The 18,839-nt window shown below is 36.5% G+C and overlaps 1 protein-coding gene and 1 long non-coding RNA gene across 2 annotated transcripts; one reads left to right on the top strand and one right to left on the bottom strand.

Annotated features, from left to right (window-relative positions):
- Positions 1-5,744: 5,744 nt before the first annotated feature.
- Positions 5,745-6,480, bottom strand: LOC144436033 (uncharacterized). The gene is made up of 2 exons (XR_013480923.1): positions 6,380-6,480; positions 5,745-5,938 (listed from the first exon to the last, which is right to left on the bottom strand). It is a non-coding gene; the product is annotated as an uncharacterized LOC144436033 (long non-coding RNA).
- Positions 6,481-15,645: 9,165 nt separating this feature from the next.
- On the top strand, positions 15,646-17,841 carry LOC144442978 (uncharacterized). The gene is made up of 3 exons (XM_078132355.1): positions 15,646-15,668; positions 16,274-16,503; positions 17,381-17,841. The coding sequence occupies exons 1-3, from the start codon at positions 15,659-15,661 to the stop codon at positions 17,657-17,659; spliced, it is 519 nt and encodes a 172-aa protein (XP_077988481.1). The 5' UTR covers positions 15,646-15,658; the 3' UTR covers positions 17,660-17,841.
- Positions 17,842-18,839: the final 998 nt, after the last annotated feature.

Genomic DNA, 18,839 nt, shown 5'->3' with positions numbered 1-18,839 from the left:
AAGTCACCTATTTAATTATGAAAGAGAAACTAAAACGGTCCATGACCAAATGCGGCCAAGGTCACCATCAGGACGGCTACATCACTCCCAGTTATAGTTAAGGGAAAATGATATAGAGAATCGTCAATAAACCTAAAATATCCCATAACTTCTGTATTTAAAAAAAGAGTGTGTATGATCTACGGCAAGCTGTAATGGCCAAATTTATTCTTTTTCTGGCTGTGAATGGTGTACTCTTTAACTATTTCAACCATTGATATGTTAAAGGAAACCACATTTAATTCATATTATACTCCTCTCTGACTCTTCCCCATTGTTTCAACTGTGTTCTCAAGTTAATCTATCGGGCACTTTTACACAAAGAAAGTGTCCACATACCATTAACCCATGAAAGGAACTGTCCGCTAACACGTTCAACTCATGAATGAAACTGTCAGCTTGTTAATCATTTCTATAGCCCTGTCCCCAACTTGTCAACTGTTACAATGCAACCTGCACTCCAGACAAAATAATGGAGCATTACCCAATAGTATCTTATTACTTTCAGTTAATGGCCTCTGACATGTCCTATAACTATCAGTTAACGACCTCTGATTTGACCTATAACTATCAGTTAACATTACTTTATTTAAACAAGTTTTTAATTTAGAATTTTTTGAAATTATCATTATTATATTTTCAACCAGTTAATTTCCTAAACAGTGGTGTGTTTGGTAATTGCTTAAATGGCCAACTTCTCGAAGGCTGAATAAAGTAGGTGTAGTACTGGCACATTTGATACGAATATATTCTATATGGCATTCGCACTGGCAGATAATAGATCTTGTTGCATTCTATTCGGTCAACCACCCATATCAAACGTTGTCATTCAATCTACTGTTTGTCTTGTTCTGTCCCAGTCAAAAAAAGAGGGGAAAATGGTCGAAGTTAGGAAAAGATGAACTTAACCAGGGGAGATTTTTCCATTGGTCATCAAAATGACTCCGACTCTAAGATTTTGACCTCCTGCCTATAATAACCAAAACAGGATGGCTCTATAATTAGAATTTCGTTCATGAAGACACTCTCCCTCCACGGATCTTTTCATGCAGATTATCATTATTGTGAATTTGACAATAGACTAGTTGACGCTGCATCACACATTGACATCTGTAATATGTAAAAGACATCACCATCAATATTATCAACAACAAATCCACTCTATTATCTGTTTTGTCGTTTGGGTTTGTCTACGGTGTGGGTTTGTCGTGTATACGAAATACAAAAACTTTCCATAGAGCTTATCTGAAGTACTTTCCGAAATTAAGGTCATCGATATTTTTTTGGCCACGCGAAGACGTGCTATTTACATAACCAGATGTAAACCGAATGCCTCCCGTAAGGGCAAAACCATAGACTTTTGATCCTACACACATTGTTGGAATGCAAAATTCTGAAATATAGCTATTATACATGACGTATCCCTTAATTGGAAAATTAATTATATGAAACTTTGAAATTTGAAGCTTGTATATTTTAGGATATTGCCTAATTATCGAAAAATAATTAATTATGCAAATTAACTATTAATATTATCAGCTCCATGAACAAGCTTTAAGCTTTAAAGGACACATGCATTTAGAACTTTACCATCAATGCATCAAAGCATTATCTACAATTTAAAGCTTGTATTCTAAAGATATTGCCTGATTATCAAAATGATTATTTATGAAACAAACTTCTTACGACAGATGCACATTATTATGGTTAATATATTTTTTAAAGTATATAAAATTTGAAGCTTGCAATTATAAGATATAGCCTAACTACTATAAACCATTAATTATGCAAATTGCTCATCAAAACTTAAATACTATGGCAACAGGGATTTATAGGAGATGTATACATTGTTATTTTTTATGCATGTGCCAAATTATATAGAATTTTAGATACGGCTTATGTAATGAAGATAATTAATTATTCAAATTACTCATCAAAAGTAAAGGTTGTGTCAACAAACTACATAGAACATTAGCATATTGTTATAGTTGATATATGTACCAAATTATATGAAATTTGAAGCTAGCATTCTTAGAACATCGCCTAATTATCAATAATCATTAATTATATAAATTACTCAGAACTAAACTAAAACATATGCCACCTAACTTTATAGGTCATGTGTTCTTTGTTTTTAGTTGATGTGTGTACCAAATGTTGTGGAATTTGTAGTGTGTATTCTTTAGATACAGCTAAGTTACTACAAACCATTAATTATGCTAATTATTCTTTAAAAATATAAACTATATCAACAAACTTTACAGGACAAATATACGCTTTGTTGTTTAATGCATGTATCAGATTATATTGAATTTGAAGTATGCATTCTGTAGATTACTAAAACACTTAATTATGCAAATGACTAATTGATATTCGTGGATGTTTACCAAAACCTAGGCAGTTCTTGCCATTAGCAGATGGAAGATGTGTAGCAAGTTTCATGTAGTTTTTTAGATACAGTCCACAGACAGACAGACAGACAGACAGACAGACAGACAGACAGACGTATAACATAACCTCCCCTTACAGAAGGTAAACAACATGAAGTGAACACAAAACATCAGAGTTGTCAGATGACACAATGGCAAATTCCTGCCTTTCACTTGATATGGTGACAGCTGCCAACGCTTTTAACAAACATATTGATATATATATATATGACCGGACTACACATACCGCCAAAGATAATCATGTAAAGGGGCGTTTTGGAAACTTCTTTTTATTTGAAAAAAAGGGGCCGGGGGAGGCGCCGAAATCTTAAAGTAAAAGTATATTGGGATATCTTTATCTCGTACATATTCGTTAAAATATCATGTCAAACGTGGAAAGAAACTTAAAAACACTTGTGATTAATTTCGTTGATGACTCTAGATCTGTGTATGTATTCGTGAACCTGTTTTCTCTATTCTGTGCGTAAATAATGTTATTCAGAATTTATCATTAATCACGATCACGACCTCTGAAAATACTGGGTGTAATTTAGATATGATGTTATTGATTGTAAATCAAAGTGAGATGTTGATAGTGAAATGATCTGACTTGTGGTGTCGCACAGAAAGTTGTGTTTTTATCACTATCCTGACAACAGAACGTTAATCATCCTACAGCTTGTCTTAATCCTCATATTAATCCTACACAGATTAGTATTCATGCCGTGCTGATTTGTGTGTCTTGATACATATGGTTTTCTGAAATTCTAATAGCCATCTATACGCTATTCATGAAATGTAAAAGAATATTTGAAAGCTAATGTGTCAGCTGCTGTTGTTGCTATGAGACTGTTGTATATAATAGTCTGAGGTTATGCTTAAAAAATTTAGGAATATACATACCACTTGTACGTCTTGATGGTTGGGAGTTAAGCTACAGGAATTATACTTATAAGGACTTGTCTGTGCCCAAACCAAACTAACTTCTTTAAGTTTGATATCCCAAGAATTCTTGTTCTATTCCGACTCGTCAACGTTCACCTGCCGCAGCGCGTAACAGACGACTATCTGGCAGAGATCTGTTCAGTGGGATATTAGAATAGAAGAATCTAGAGCTGGTCGTGTTGCCATCGATGATTTATCGGCAATCTCTCAAACAATGACTTCACACAGTACCTTGTAATAACATTATGTATGTCAAACTTGGCACGTGTCGTATTGAATCAAGGGGTTTCCCGAAGCACTATTTATCTTTCTTTTCTTCATGGTTGATTTCCCCTTTGTTCTTGCCCTTCCCTTCCCTTTTCTGTTTGATTCTATGTGTCGTTTCAGTTGCTGTAGTTGCACGCATAGTTTGATGGGCTGCTGTTTTTTTTTTTTGCCTTCTCCATTTTTCTTTATTGATATTCACTCCTCAATATGTTTCTTCATTCAAAAGAAAAACATTCGTGACCTAAGGGCTTGTCACTGCGAGTCGCAAGACGAGTATTGACAAGGCCCTTTAGATCACTCGTATTTATCTGGTTGTACAAAGAAGAATATCAGGAAATAATATCAAATGTCATTACTATTTTTTTCGAATATACTTGGACTTCTTACAAATACATAATACGGTTAGACTATAAGATACGCTAGTCAAGTCTCTTCTGGGAGGGGTTAATCGATGTGTGTGAGGGCGCCCCATCACGGCGTACCGTACTGACTAATATACACGTGTATGCTCTGATCAAATATAGTTAAAGCTCACATGTATCTCGTTATTTCAACAGGTGATGGAATTACTAGTCGTAGTCTTTGCTTGATTTACCCTTCTGAATCCAAATAATCGTGATATATTATACACATATGGTCATAAAAAACTGTCAAAGTTGTTTGTAAATTAAACTGAGACATACATATGTACATAACAACGAGTAAAGCGTCAACAAAATGCGTAGTAGCCAAGGTCGAAATAGAACCAATGTATATTATACAATTGCAATATGGCAGACCCAGCATAACATCCAAGGTATGCTATAGGTCGATACAAGTGTTTGTAAAAAAAATGTTATATTGACCATAAATAACTGACGGCTTATTACATGTATAATGGAAATAAGTTGAGTAGACTCAACATGTCGTCTGGTTCGAGAAATTACATTGTAATCTATTGATTTATCTACAAAAACGTATACACAGTGTCACTAGTGTATACGATTTGGCGATAATCTGGTCTGATAATAATGGTAACTGACGTGAAGAAAGTGTAGTGATGTAGATAAGTTATTTGTCGCACCAGGTCGTCGAAGAAAAGAAGCAGTGTTAGCGAGACTTTTGTTGCGCCAGACAGTAAAATATAGCAATGTTAGCACTATGTGTGGTGAGTCATGATCAGGTGACGATTTGTTTCTACTCGACTGGTTTACATAATAATAATAATCAGTAATAGTTGACTCACACTAGATGTAAGAAATGTCTTTTATTTTGTATTGTACAAACTATCATAGAAAATACATTTTTTTCAAAATTGTAAATAATGAAGTTTGCATATCTAACCAAATTATAAATCTCATGTATAGTAGGTGTCATTCGGTATATCACTCTCATCAATAAAGTTTCAATAAATGAGTACATTCTCGGGTTGTATAATAAGTAAGTTTGTAAATGTGAAATGTGCTGTATAAACTAAGGAACAAAGTAAATAAAATGGCAAGCAACGGCTTTCCTGTTTACGATACGGCTATGTTTTGTCTAAAATTAACTCTAAATAGTCGAGTTCCCCGTTCAAAAATACCTACATGAATCTTGCATGTCGCTAGAAACCTCCCTGTGAATTGATACTAAAGTAGTTGTGTACGTGTTACATGTAAAATTACATCTACACAATTTTATCGGAGATAAGAGGTTTTTCCGGGAGTTTGTTTGATACGCAGATTGAACATATTTTTTATGATCGACAAATAAAAGTGTCATTTTGGGTGAAAACTACTGTTACAGTATCACTTCTCTTCCAAGTCATAGAGTAACAATAAGGAAAGGCACGAAGTACACATCTCGGAAAGGTTAGGTGTACACGCGTATACTCTCAGGATAAGGTTAGTGATATATTTGAAAGACATACAACGGCGATTCCGGCATTCGCCATGCCTATATAAGAAAACTACGCAAACATAGAGAAAACACATACAATGTATTTGATGCCCGCATTGTACAATCAATTTAAGCAGCTTTAGCATATTGTTGCTTGTCTCATGTAAAACTTGTAATTGCTTCATAGTAGTCCCCGTCGTCATGGGGCGATGTTAAGCTATTACAAGGTTCCAATTGATTGGAAAACATATTACTCATTAACAATGCAGCCAACAGATTTGTTCTTCATTTTCAGTACAGTGTTGCATAGTCTGGTGGCTTGTCAGTGTAAGAGCTAACTGCATTGTACGGTGGTGGACTTGTTTGCATTGCTGTCGGAAGAGGTTCTTCTGTTCTAAAACCTAATAATGGTGACGAAAGTAACAGAAAAAGTCAAAGCCTACATAGTATGTCTCTGGACCTGTTTAAATTATTGACAAACAATCGCATTTATTTATCTGTCTGTCTGTCTGTCTGTCTGTCTGTCTGTCTGTCTGTCTCTCTCTCTCTCTCTCTCTCTCTCTCTCTCTCTCTCTCTCTCTCTCTCTCTCTCTCTCTCTCTCTCTCTCTCTCTCTCTCTCTCTCTCTCTCTCTCTCTCTCTCTCTCTCTCGCTTGACCTATTGTTATTCACTGGTATTCGTTTGTTGTTTTATACTATAGCATACCACGGTTCGCATACATAAGTATGCTGTAATAATGTCAACAAGCATTGTACGTACGTGTGCCACTCAGTATCAAACAACCAACATTTCGTCACGAAAAGTAATTCGCGGCATCTTACAAGGTATGTACATGTACTTACCTTCATTCATGTATACTTGTCCTGATACGCTACGGACAGTCGTTGGTTGTGATGGTCGCATGGCAACCACGCGAGTGACTCTCCGCTGTGTATTTCCGACTTTCACCTTTATACATAGCACATAGATGACGTAAGACACAATGACGATAAACATCATTCCTAAACCGACAACGATCCTGGAAAATAAGAACAATGAGTTTTATATACGACCATGCAAAGTAAGAAAATTTACAATAAAGTCACGAAATCTAACACACACACACACACACACACACACACACACACACACACACACACACACATACATACATACATACATACATACATACATACATACACATATACATACATACATACATACACGTGTTTGACTTTAGACCCGTTTAAATAAAATTGGGGGGGGGGGGGGTATTAGGCTCTGAAATGTAGTATTTCGCGTTGCCATCCACCTCATTTATTTAGTATTACATGTAAGTACTGGGCCTCTCTAGTCTGTTCAAATTATCTAGCCTTGCTTTTAAATTAAGTACTGTACCATAATAGTATTTTCACAAAATTGAAATGAGTACGGAAATCCCCATACGTGGTGGTGGGGGGGGGGGGCAAACAAAAGAATTGTGTGTGGTTCCTTTCACCTACAAATTCCCTGCCTACCCAAAACTGTGATACGAAGTTTGGAGAAAAGTATCTCGACTGTAGTTTGAAAATCACATATTCTTTGTAACATGACCCCAAAAAATGGTTAGTAAGCTTAATAACTGGAATCATACAGTTTATAGCCTGCTTAGCCTTATCACTATGTGATGCAAACATTAATAATGGAAATTAACAACTTGAAACAAACTTTACCGTATGAGCGTAAAATAGTTGAAGTAACATTTTAAGTTTGACTCATAGGTGAATCATTCACGATCTATTTTAGTTAGCTCCTTAACGACACTGTTTGCAACTAAAACATCCGGGTTATAAACTTTAAGTAAATAAAGATATTTCATCGGATTCTGGCACGTAAACAATTCTAAGTACACGAAACATTCTTATTAATGCTAGGACCGTGGCAGTGTCAATCACCTGGGTGGATGTCAATGGTTTAAATCACACAGTACACTGCCATATGCTATGGTTTAGTCAACTTGTGTGAATTGATGCATACAATTAATTTTCGGCCAGGGAGGTATATGACAATTTCCCGATCACACATCAAACGATTTGACGTCTATTCAGAGTCCAATATCATGACACACACACACACACACACACATACGCGCGCACGCACGCACGTACGCACACACACACACACACACACACACACTATGGCGTGGGATTCAAATGTAAACCTCCTCCGATTGCTTCGAGGTAAGCATACATGTACAGTTTGTTAATGGAACTTGACAATAATTCTTAAATCTGTATATGCATTCTTTGTGTGCCTCCTCAGTCTTTTTGATCGACACGGTGTATGAGGGTTTACTTCTGTGGAACTTGAGGAATGCCATCGTGTTACCTTACCATATCCACCAGACATTAGCCGAACTGTTATTACAGCATGAACTTCCACAGCAGTACTGGTTGCTTTGACAACTGAAATGTAAACAAGTTATTTATGAAATATACATCTAAATCTATCAATGCCCCCAGGCACGAGTCTATAACGGCACAACTTGCCCAACTCCATTGTAGCTTCAGTAAGCGCGTAGCATTCACAAACGATTTCTATCCTATACTAGATCCCCAATTATACAGCTAGCTGGACTGACGCCCAGTCGTATTTCAAGTCTTGCCAAAGTAATTTAGCCTAAAGATCTAGAAACACACGGCAGTGGTGAGACTTGAACCTGCAACCTACAGATTTTAAATCTGCCACTCTAACCATTCAAACGTCAAGACTGCATAAACATATCATAGAAGTATTCAACTTACTTATAATATCTGTAATAGGTGAATCCACCGACATATTGTGTGAATCTACACTGGATTGCAAGTGCCTGTGGAGAAAACATGCGTTTATACGTACTTTGAAATAGAACGATGTAAGGTAAAGTTTTTCGAGTGTTGGTAATTCCGCTAATGCCATTTATAACGCGGCAATAAATAAGCATAGTGTAAAGTTAAGCAAATAACGTATCATGTATCTTTCGTTTTAGTTTCCGTGTATTTTTTCAATATAAGTTTTAAAATGTAAGATAGTGTTTAAGATGTACCACTATAACATACTTGGATGTCTGATCGACCTCTTATGTAAACCTTCGAGGCATTTGTATATGGTCTGTGTCGTTGGGAAAAAAATCGTTTTGCGGAACCATTCTGTACCTGTTACTGATATAGTGTTTTATTTTATAGCAGGGAATTGACGGTCGATTAAAATTTATGACTACATGTACTGCTGTTTCTACAGGAGATAAAGAAAATGTGGATTTAAAATGCAAACAATAAATATATTTATTTCCAGAACTCAAACAAAAAAAATACGCTTCCATTAGTATGATCAATCAATGTCTCTTATTTGTAAGGGTCCATCCGAGGCAATTGCAAAGTAAACTTGTAAGTTCTGACAACTGTGTTTGTGTATAATTCTTTCAAACACCGAGACTAAAATGGATCAATATTGTAGATTTTATGAAAATTACTCCATTTTCATGGTGTATTAATTCTTACCTCTTGTAGCATACAGATTAAAAGTACTGCTATCGCCAGTATCCTTCCTATGGGGAGAGCTGATGACATGATGGACGCGTTGTTTTTTGGTCACTGTGGTGTCACCCAAGATGGCGTTTCTTTGTACAGTTTGTTTGGTTTATACTCACTATATATATGTACGTAAAGAGGAAAGTTAAGGACCTGTTTATGATCACGTCACCTTGTGACATGACTCGAAACAGCGCCATCTATCAAGAATTAAATTAGAATGACTGTTTGCTGTCGAAAGGTCTCAGTTCATCAGAAGTATGTTGTGTGTATTGGTTAAAATTTTAGTACTCAACAGATTTCTTGACTGATATTATTTATGACATAGGTGCGTCATGACGTATTCGATTTGGAACTCGTTCTGAATTACAGTATAACTTTAGTAATGCGACATTACCTGATTGCGTAAACATGCATGGTATATTTCATTTCCGTGTTAAAACTAACTTTAGGAACCATATAGACATGTAATTTTGCTATCGATCAAGAATACTACATTACATTACATTTAGATAAGTTCACATCATGGGGCGTGTAGTATTTCAGGCTTAAATTGTTGTTTTTCTTGACTACAGTATAGTAACGTTTTGACTATAATTTCCTTCCTGTGAGGACATAACTACCACTAGTAAATCTACTAGTATGAAGATTGATACATTTGTAGCACCTGGGTTCGTATGATATTTTCCCTAGGACAACGGCAATCTAGGCAATAAATTACGTGCCCCTGTACATGTAATTCACATGATTTATGATACATAAACTTCCCTGTGGCAGATTGCAACGGTACTAGCCGGTAGCTGTTAGTAATAAATGTGTAATATTGAAATACTTCTGTAGTCATAGTTCACTGGAATTATCGTGATCCTTATATTTAATCTACCCGATAGCAGTTTACGTGAGGCTACGTATACACAAACACCGTGACGTTTGCGGCTCTTTTCGAACTTGAGAAGCTTACCAAAGCTATAAACGAACTATCAAGATCAGTGAGCCTGATCACAAGGTTTCATGTTGAGATAGACACAATAAACATACCATGTAACACATAAAGACACACATGACTTACACAGTGTCAACTCTTTATTTAGTAATGATATCAACAGTAACAGTATGCACACTACTACAATTCCATAGACAAGAGGTACAATTTCTTGAAGTTCAAACACAATCAATGGTCAGCAGCCAACTGAACTGTTTCTTTCATGCAGTTACTGTTTATATCATAGTGATGTTTGTGTGTTATCTTTTTTGAGTCTATCTCAACATGGAATCTTGTGATCAGGCTCACTGATCTCGATAGGGCGTTTGACAGTTTGGGCAAGCTTCTCCGAAAACAACTGTAATGACCTGATAGTCAAGTTTGTTATTATTATTTTACACATTTATCAGTCTTTTGCAATGTATTGAGTTACAAAAAACACACTTGTTATATGTTGTTTCACATCGATTTTTCAAGTAGGAAGCCATGATAAAATTGTTTTATAAATTAAAAAGAAAAAAAGACATACCCAATCCTCATCCATATGGTCACTTTAACAATAACATGTGCAAGACAGTGGTGGCGCTAGTCTACGAAAATTGTAATTAGAGCGCTGTCAACGGCTGTAGTCAATAAAATTAGATGCAGATACTGTATACTTGTCAATGCCAATCTTGTAAATATATTGAATACTATAGAACAAATAACAAATACCAGGAACAGGAGGTCTAGCGGGGGGGACAGACAGACAGACAGACAGACAGACAGACAGACAGACAGACAGACAGACAGACAGACAGACACAGCAAAAACCGTACGTTAAGCTGTGAACATACATTTCCAGGTCCAATCCTGAAATTTGAAAGGTTCAACACATTTTAAGTGCTGGACGAGCAGAAAACATTGCTAAATATATTGCCATGGTCATGGAGAAAATACTTACAGTTATTCGTCGATGTGTAAAAGAGAATAGTTGGATCGAGGACTGAGTTGTTGTCCGTTGAGATTTGGTTGAGTTGTAACGATACCGCCTTGGGCTGACCATTGGTACGGTCATCACGTGCACAAGTACACAGGGATTGTCACGAGGTAAGATAATTAATCACATCTACATGGGTTATTTTGAGTTCACAGCCGTTCAGTGGATAGCCTACTTCTAGACTCGAAGGACTAGGGCTACCTGACATTTTGATGTTGAATTTCACTGTCCTTCAAAATGTCAGTTACGATATAGCGGATTAGTGACAGTAGTAGCGATAGTCATTCAAGTCCACTAGTATGCTACTCAGTGAATGTCAGTAAAACGAATGACAGGTGGAAAAACAGAATGTAAAATAGTGACATCATGAACTCTATGAAACTATATAGTAAAGATGTGGAAATGCACACTCTACTCTATTATATCAATGGAATGACAACTATCTTACGAAAAACGAATGGCAACATTTACTATATGAAAATGTAACCTCCGACCTCTACTCTCGTAGACTAGTATAAAGTGGAATGACAAAAATACAGTTTATGTATGATATTTATGAAACAATAGGTTACCCCAATTACAGGTTCGTTACTGTTAGAATGTGGAATAGAGGAGAGAGTGTCACTCTACACGCTATTAGGGTATCATTGCACCTTTTTCATAGAGTAGATATAATGTTGCCATTCACTTTTCGTAGATTGAGCATAGTGTTATGTATTTATAAAGTAGAGGCTTTCAATCCACGTTTTAATAGAGTAGAGTAGTGTAGTGTAGTGTAGAGTAGAGTAGAGTAGAGTAGTGTAGAGTAGAGTACAGTACAGTACAGTACAGTACACGTACAGTACAGTACAGTACAGTACAGTACAGTACAGTACAGTACAGTACAGTACAGTGGAGTGGAGTAGTGTAGAGTAGAGTAGAGTGGAGTGGAGTGGTGTAGAGTAAAGAAGAGCAGCATAGAGTAGAGTAGAGAAGAGTAGCGTAGACTAAAGTGAGTAGACTGGAGTGGAGTGGAGAATGTCATTCAACACTTTAATTATTGTAAAGTTGTCATTCCACCTTTTTTATTGAATAAATGTTGCCATCCATTTTTCGTAATATAGTATCATGATTGTGTCAATTCACTTTTTTGCATAGAGTAGAGGTTGTCATTCCAGTTTGTTTTAGTAAATAAATGTCATTTATTTTAATGAACCTCCTCGTTCGGCTACCCCCCCCCCCCCCCTCGTTCGGTTACACTTATTGTACGAATCTTCCGGTCTGGTAGCTCCCCGTCTTTGGCAAATGACATACTTCTACAGTGCGAAATTTAAATATCTACTCTATACTCAGTGGCAAAAAATACCCGAAAACAACGTCAAAGTTTAGCTGATTAAAGTATCAATTTACCTAAATACTTGTTGGGGAGGGATTGATAGTAGCAGTTAGGTGTGTGCACCTTCTTTATCGGGTAGCTGTAATTAATTCTACTGATTTCACTCTAGTAGATAGTTCTATTCACTCCAAAATCCCCTTGTTAAAAATCGTTAAACGTGATCTACTTTTCAGGTATGCATTTAAACCGACCTACATGTATTGTACCATAAGATCACCAACGCCTCCCGGCCCCTACTACCTCAACAGACTAGCATTTCGTTGTTTACATCAGTCTTCTCACAGCTCGACTGATCAATTGTGTAGCTTTCCTTCAGTGTGAATGAAACATCAGAGAATGGCCATAGGGTCAAATGTGAAAGATTCTCGTAGACATTATGAAGTGTCGCAAAGTACACTGGTGGTCACGTGATTTCAGTTCACCTGACAGGGGTCAATTTTCTTACAGCAGGAAGTGAGACACCGTGGTCATAGTTTGATGTTGAGATGAAACAGTTACGACAAATACTATGGCTGCTTTAAACTTAGGACGACAAATTGACAATTTGGTATGGTCTAGAACTCAAGAGACAATGCGAAAAATAGTCGATAAGTTTGCCGAAGATTTACCCGTGATCGTAAAAGTGAAATGGTGCGCTGACAGTGATAGTGCGATGGACCCGCAGTTCTCGAAATTCGACACTTTCATGATACATGGCGTGCGTGACGAGCGCAAACTTATGGGATTTGTACACATCGACTCGAAGAAATCACCACTTACGATTCCGAGGTCATTTCGTGGATACTTGACTGTTCATTCCGACTCGGATAACATCGACAACAGCAACACCCTTTATTCAGTGGATGAAATACTTCACATTGACACTTACCCTTTGACAGCAGCGTTCACTGAATACACTAGGCAGACACATCATATTCTCCAACAGCTACAATGCGAGGATAAGATGGTAGGCATCGACAAGGCGATAGTTGAAACCTACGTCATAGCCAGTAATTGCCATGACGACAGCGAGAGATACCTTTACTCTTTACCACTAAATCTGAACGTACGTTGTCGTGTCGCCAGAGCAAGCTCGTGTGATTCCTTCAAGAAATGGCACGAATTCTTCGTGGAAACCTTCTTGAAAGATACAGGAAGTGTAGAAACCATACCAACTGCCGTGAAGCCAAATGTTGAAAAATACTTAGAGCAGAAAGTGTATAGCCATAGGTTGAAGCAATTGCCATGCGCATCATGTGTGCCCCCATTGCCACCAAAACAAAACTCTGTAAAAGAAGACCATATTTACGAGTGTATCTGGATGGCAGGTAAAAGAACAATATTCACTACAAAACGTTATCACAAAGTAAAATTACAACCGTTGTAGGTGATCTTAAGAGGTTCCAGTAAACAGTACACCATTTTATTAGTGATAGGCAATTCATACACTGGCTTTAAGGTGCCGAGAAGTATTCTAATCACACTCAAACGTAAGTACATCCATACAAAATAAAAGTAGGTAACCTGAGGTGTAGGATACCGGATCATGCCACACTTTTATCAGTTTGTTTACTAGTATCTCTTATCTATGACAGTTTGTCATATAAGGTTACAATATGACTAACCTTCACATATATAAACAAACTGCAAACATCGAGTGAACCTATATGAGAGGCAGCCACTGTTGATTGTACTTTTATTGTGGAATAAAGGGAAAGACTCATCGGCACCATATCGAAGCCAGTTTTCATGTTTCCACCACTGATAAAACGACCCTCTTGTCACCAGTATATCTAAATAGAACGAAAATCATAAACCCTGAAACAAAACGTTGCCTGGCTCGACAAAAATCTCATTAACATTGTAAAATCTACAACGGTTGTGTAAAAGCTTCGTATATACGCCTCTAGCAGAGTTCACTAATAGACTGTAGTCATATATAAAAGCAATAACACAATATATAAAACGAACATAGTTTTTTTTGGTGATAGAGCAAAGAGGAAAAATCTGTTCACTTCAATACCGTGACACGACGTATTTTTTTGAACAATTTTATATATAATAATATATATGCTAACTTCAATACGGCATATCAGACAGCATAACCTTGCGAGTAGACTTTCGTGTGAGCCTAATAAAATGGATAGAGGGCGCTGTTCTTAGACCAGGCAAAGCTTGATAGGTGCCGTTCCACTAATTAAAGATATTAAAGAAAATATGCTTTACATTTTCACATTCATTGTCCAAGCAGTGGTACTAGCATTGCCTCGTGAGAGTTAGAATGCATGCATATGTATTAATTTAACTATAAACATTCATGACTATGTATTTGAAGGTAATACTAATAAGCACCTAGAATTCATTAATTGTTCACCTAATGCATATACATGTCTGCTTACCATTACAAGCAACTCTAGATCACCGCTAAGACAGTCACAGAACAACGGATTGTGAAATAAGATTCAATCATGTTAAATGTATGTGATGTGAAATCATGACGTGACTCAGCAAACAGATAGTTCGTGACGAAAATACTTTTACTTCCTGGAGTGGTATTCCCCTTTAGGTGATGTCAGGCGTATATACGTGAGTGACTCGTGTCAAAAATTAGCATTTGTCTTTTGTGGAATTTACCTGAAGCGTGCCAAATGCAAGTGATTGGGTAATACCAAGGTGGTATTTTTTTTCAACTCATCAAACTTCTATATATGGCATACTGACGTTATTTACATCATTTGCATAATTGTTATATTGAATAGGTGCTGAAAATGTGTTGTGCAGAAAAGTGAAAGAAAAGCCAATCATTATTCCGCGTTTTATCGTTATCAATGTTTATTATTGATTATTTCAGTTTTTAGCTGTTTATATTTCTAGAAACGTACATTGTAAATGACAGACCAAAGCCCCACCAGTATGCGGATCAGAGGTCTCACATCGAGACTTTTTTTTACACGTTGCCTTAAACGTCAGACCACTATATAGCTAAGCTTAAAACTTATTTTCTTGGTGCTTCTACTTCAAAGTCAATCGCTATTCACCGTTTTATCATTATCAATGTTTGTAATTAATTATTTCTATTTTTTATTGTTTTCATTTATAGGATCCGGAACGATAGTATGCAATGTAAATGACCAATCGATGCAGCATGCAGTACACGGATCAGAGGTCAAACCTCCAGACAAAAGAAATGTCCGAAGCCAGAGTGTCGAGGAACCGATGGTGACGCCCTCACCAAGAACTAAAGATCCAGTCGCACCACCAAGACGAAGACGTAGAACTATGAGTGAAGGTAATCATATTTGTAAAATAATTGGGTTTTCAGGTGAACTTTGCAATTTACATGTGCATAGTGAATTATTGTAACTAGGCGATAAATGTGTTATTATTTTATTCACAATTGTAAAACTTTATTGTTCACGCAATATCGCACACCAGAACATATTTTTTTCCGTTGCCTCTGCAACCGGTGGGGGGGGGGGTCTGTTAAGCACCAACGTAAAGAGTTGTTTACGACGCATACACGTTATAAAGGGTGTTATTTCGGGAGAGGGGTGGTAATATGAATATCGGCAAATGTTAAACTCGTCAATCGGGACAGCATTGCATTGTAAACACCATATCAACAATGTAGATACATGGACCTGTAGTCACAATACATGCACAACTAGGTACCCTCTTTAATGAGCTTATTGACACCCATAACCCCATGGGTGTCAGTTAAACTACATTGTACACTAAGCTTAAGCATCAAGCATTGAAACTTGGCAACGATTGCACACAGTATTCCCTTTATTCCCATGATAGTTACTATCCGACATTTGTATGTTTGGTACTCTCGTTTATTCCGTCTTTCCTATATGTTTCATATGGCACATCTTGTCGAATAATTTGCAGAAAAAGCTACCCCTGCTTTTGATGAGACGCAAGACGTGTTTATACCAAGCAGTATACCGACGTCTTCGAATGATCTTAAGACAAAATTACACAGTATATCAGAAAGCAACCGTTCCTTCACTCGTTTGCAAAAACAGGACCATGTTACAGATCCGTGGCCAGTTGACAGCTTGGAAACAGAAACACAGCATACATCAGAAGACAGTAGTCCATACGCAGACTTGACAAAGGTAATAAATTATACATACATACATACCATTACATTACATACATACCATTACATTACATACATACCATTCCATTACATACATACCATTCCATTCCATTCCATTCCATTCCATTCCATTCCATTCATACATACATACATACATACATACATACATACATACATACTTATTTATTTATTTATTAAGCCGTGTACACAAGAAGTGACATTGGCAAGAAAATACACAAACACATATATACGTACGTACACTCACACACACAAACAAACACACCTACCTGCCTACCTACCTAACCTAACCCAACCAAACCAAACCCTACCCTACCCTACCCTACCCACCCCACCCCACCCACCCATCTACCTACCGACCTATCTACCTACCTACAGGAATAATAGCGTAGGCTTTAGTATATACAGTATGATTTTTGGAAGTTGAAAATAAATAACGATATGTATACCATAAAAGCGTCTTAGCTGGATGCATCCATTGTGCCATGAGTTTAAATTTGTTCAATAAGGTGATATGCCGCAGTTCTATCAGCAGTAAATTGTTACAAAGGTAGCTTGCATGACAAATCTAGAGTTTACAGAATTTAGAAAGTTATTTTTAAAGTAGATTTGTGATTTGCAAGGAAATATGTCCATGCATTAACAAGTCAAGTTGAAAGAAAGAAAGAAAGAAAACTTCTGATTTTAATTCCGTTGTTGCTGCCAACCAAATTTGTCTGTGGGTAGACATGATTTTTTCTATAGCTGCACATGTCAAGTAAAATTTGAAAGGGAATTTGTTTAGTGGAGAAGAAAAGTAAGCTTTATATAACATTTCTCGTGAATTATTCAATTTCGTCCAAGTAAAACTTTCATTTTGATTTCACTTTTCACAGATACAGACGTCAGATTACATGTCACTTATACAACAAAACTTCGACCAGAAAGAAGACCAAGAGCAAGATGGCTTAGCCGCTATGTCTGTACAAGATGTCTGTCGGCTACTACGAGAGGAAATTATAGTTAGCGATGATATTATCGACAAGTTTCATGACAGAAATGTGGACGGTGTTGTGTTGAATCGTGTCGATGCTAAGATTCTCCAGGAAGAGTTCAATATGCCAGGATATCACTGCAGAAAATTATTGCGTTACATTCAAGAAAAGCGGAAATGACGTTTGGGCGGAAAGGACGTTTGGGCGAAAAGACAATGAAACAAAAAATTGATAATACATCGCTGGTATGAAGTTTGATCCTAATTCTTGTATTTTTCAAAAATAACACATTATATTTTTCTGTGGGAGATGATTTAAACTCACTCGTCTCACATAATGGAAAAAAATATCAACTAATACATATATCCCAAAAAAAAGTTTACAAATCCCGTACAGTAAATTTCAAAGCAACATTTGCTGGCCTCAACAGCGATGTTGTGTTTTTCTTTGTAACAACGTTACGTAAACACTTCAGCAGCTTGGAAATATCGAATAGTGCTTGATTAGTAATCTTTCCTTTGTGTAAATTTAATTCTGCTGTCACACTCAGCAGCAGGTATAAAACGTCGACATTCCCTGATAACATGCAGTGTTTGATAACAGAGGACAATATAATGTCTTCACCAAAGATCAAACACCGTGTTAGCAATATAATTTACATGCTTGACATCCATTATCAATCTTATGACACGTGTCATAAAATTGCGTATCAGAACAGTTTGCATAATTTGTATATACTGTCGATTTAAATCGTGGAATCTCAACTTGCCATATAAACCAATTAATCTGACAGAGAGTCACTTTTTAAAGTTTCATTTTTCAATTTTGTATTCCACATTTCTTTCCAAACACATTTTCCCACAAAATTGAGTACTATGATTTCCTTGACGAAAAGTCAGAAATGTTTTATATTTATTTTTTTAATATGTATTTGTAGTTACTTTTCTTTCTTCAAGAGTTACACAGCTGTTGCTGCATTAACCATGATCTCGTGGAAGGGGCATTTCGCATTGTACTTACAAACCCATTCGCGAAATGCGTCCCCAAAGGAGCCCTTTTATGTCAGGGTTAATTAACGTGCACATCCGTTAACTATGCTTGGAAAACGGCTTTTTCCAAAGATGTGAAAATCATCCTATCCTATAATATATTCAAATCTTCATCACTTTTTTGAGGTTTAGATCCCTATGATCTACAATCATTTGACCTTTACTTGATCCATGGAAAGATGTATTCTGTTATTGATTTATTTTTTTTATTAAAAACCATGTCAATTCAGAAAAAAATACTTTCTTCTCAGTTTATAATTTCACTTACGATGCTCACAATATGTACATGTCCGAAACAAACTAATTCGCCT

This window comes from Glandiceps talaboti, chromosome 1 (genome assembly GCF_964340395.1).
Source record: "Glandiceps talaboti chromosome 1, keGlaTala1.1, whole genome shotgun sequence".
NCBI classification, from domain to species: Eukaryota; Metazoa; Hemichordata; class Enteropneusta; family Spengelidae; genus Glandiceps; species Glandiceps talaboti.
The sequence above is the reverse complement of the archived record's forward strand: the minus strand, read 5'-3'. Positions and strand labels throughout refer to the sequence as shown.

What these genes read in the sequence shown, in the direction of transcription:
- LOC144442978 (XM_078132355.1), top strand. An exon ending in CATACGCAGACTTGACAAAG is followed by an intron (nt 16,504 to 17,380) that starts GTAATAAATTAT and finishes CACTTTTCACAG; the next exon opens with ATACAGACGTCAGATTACAT.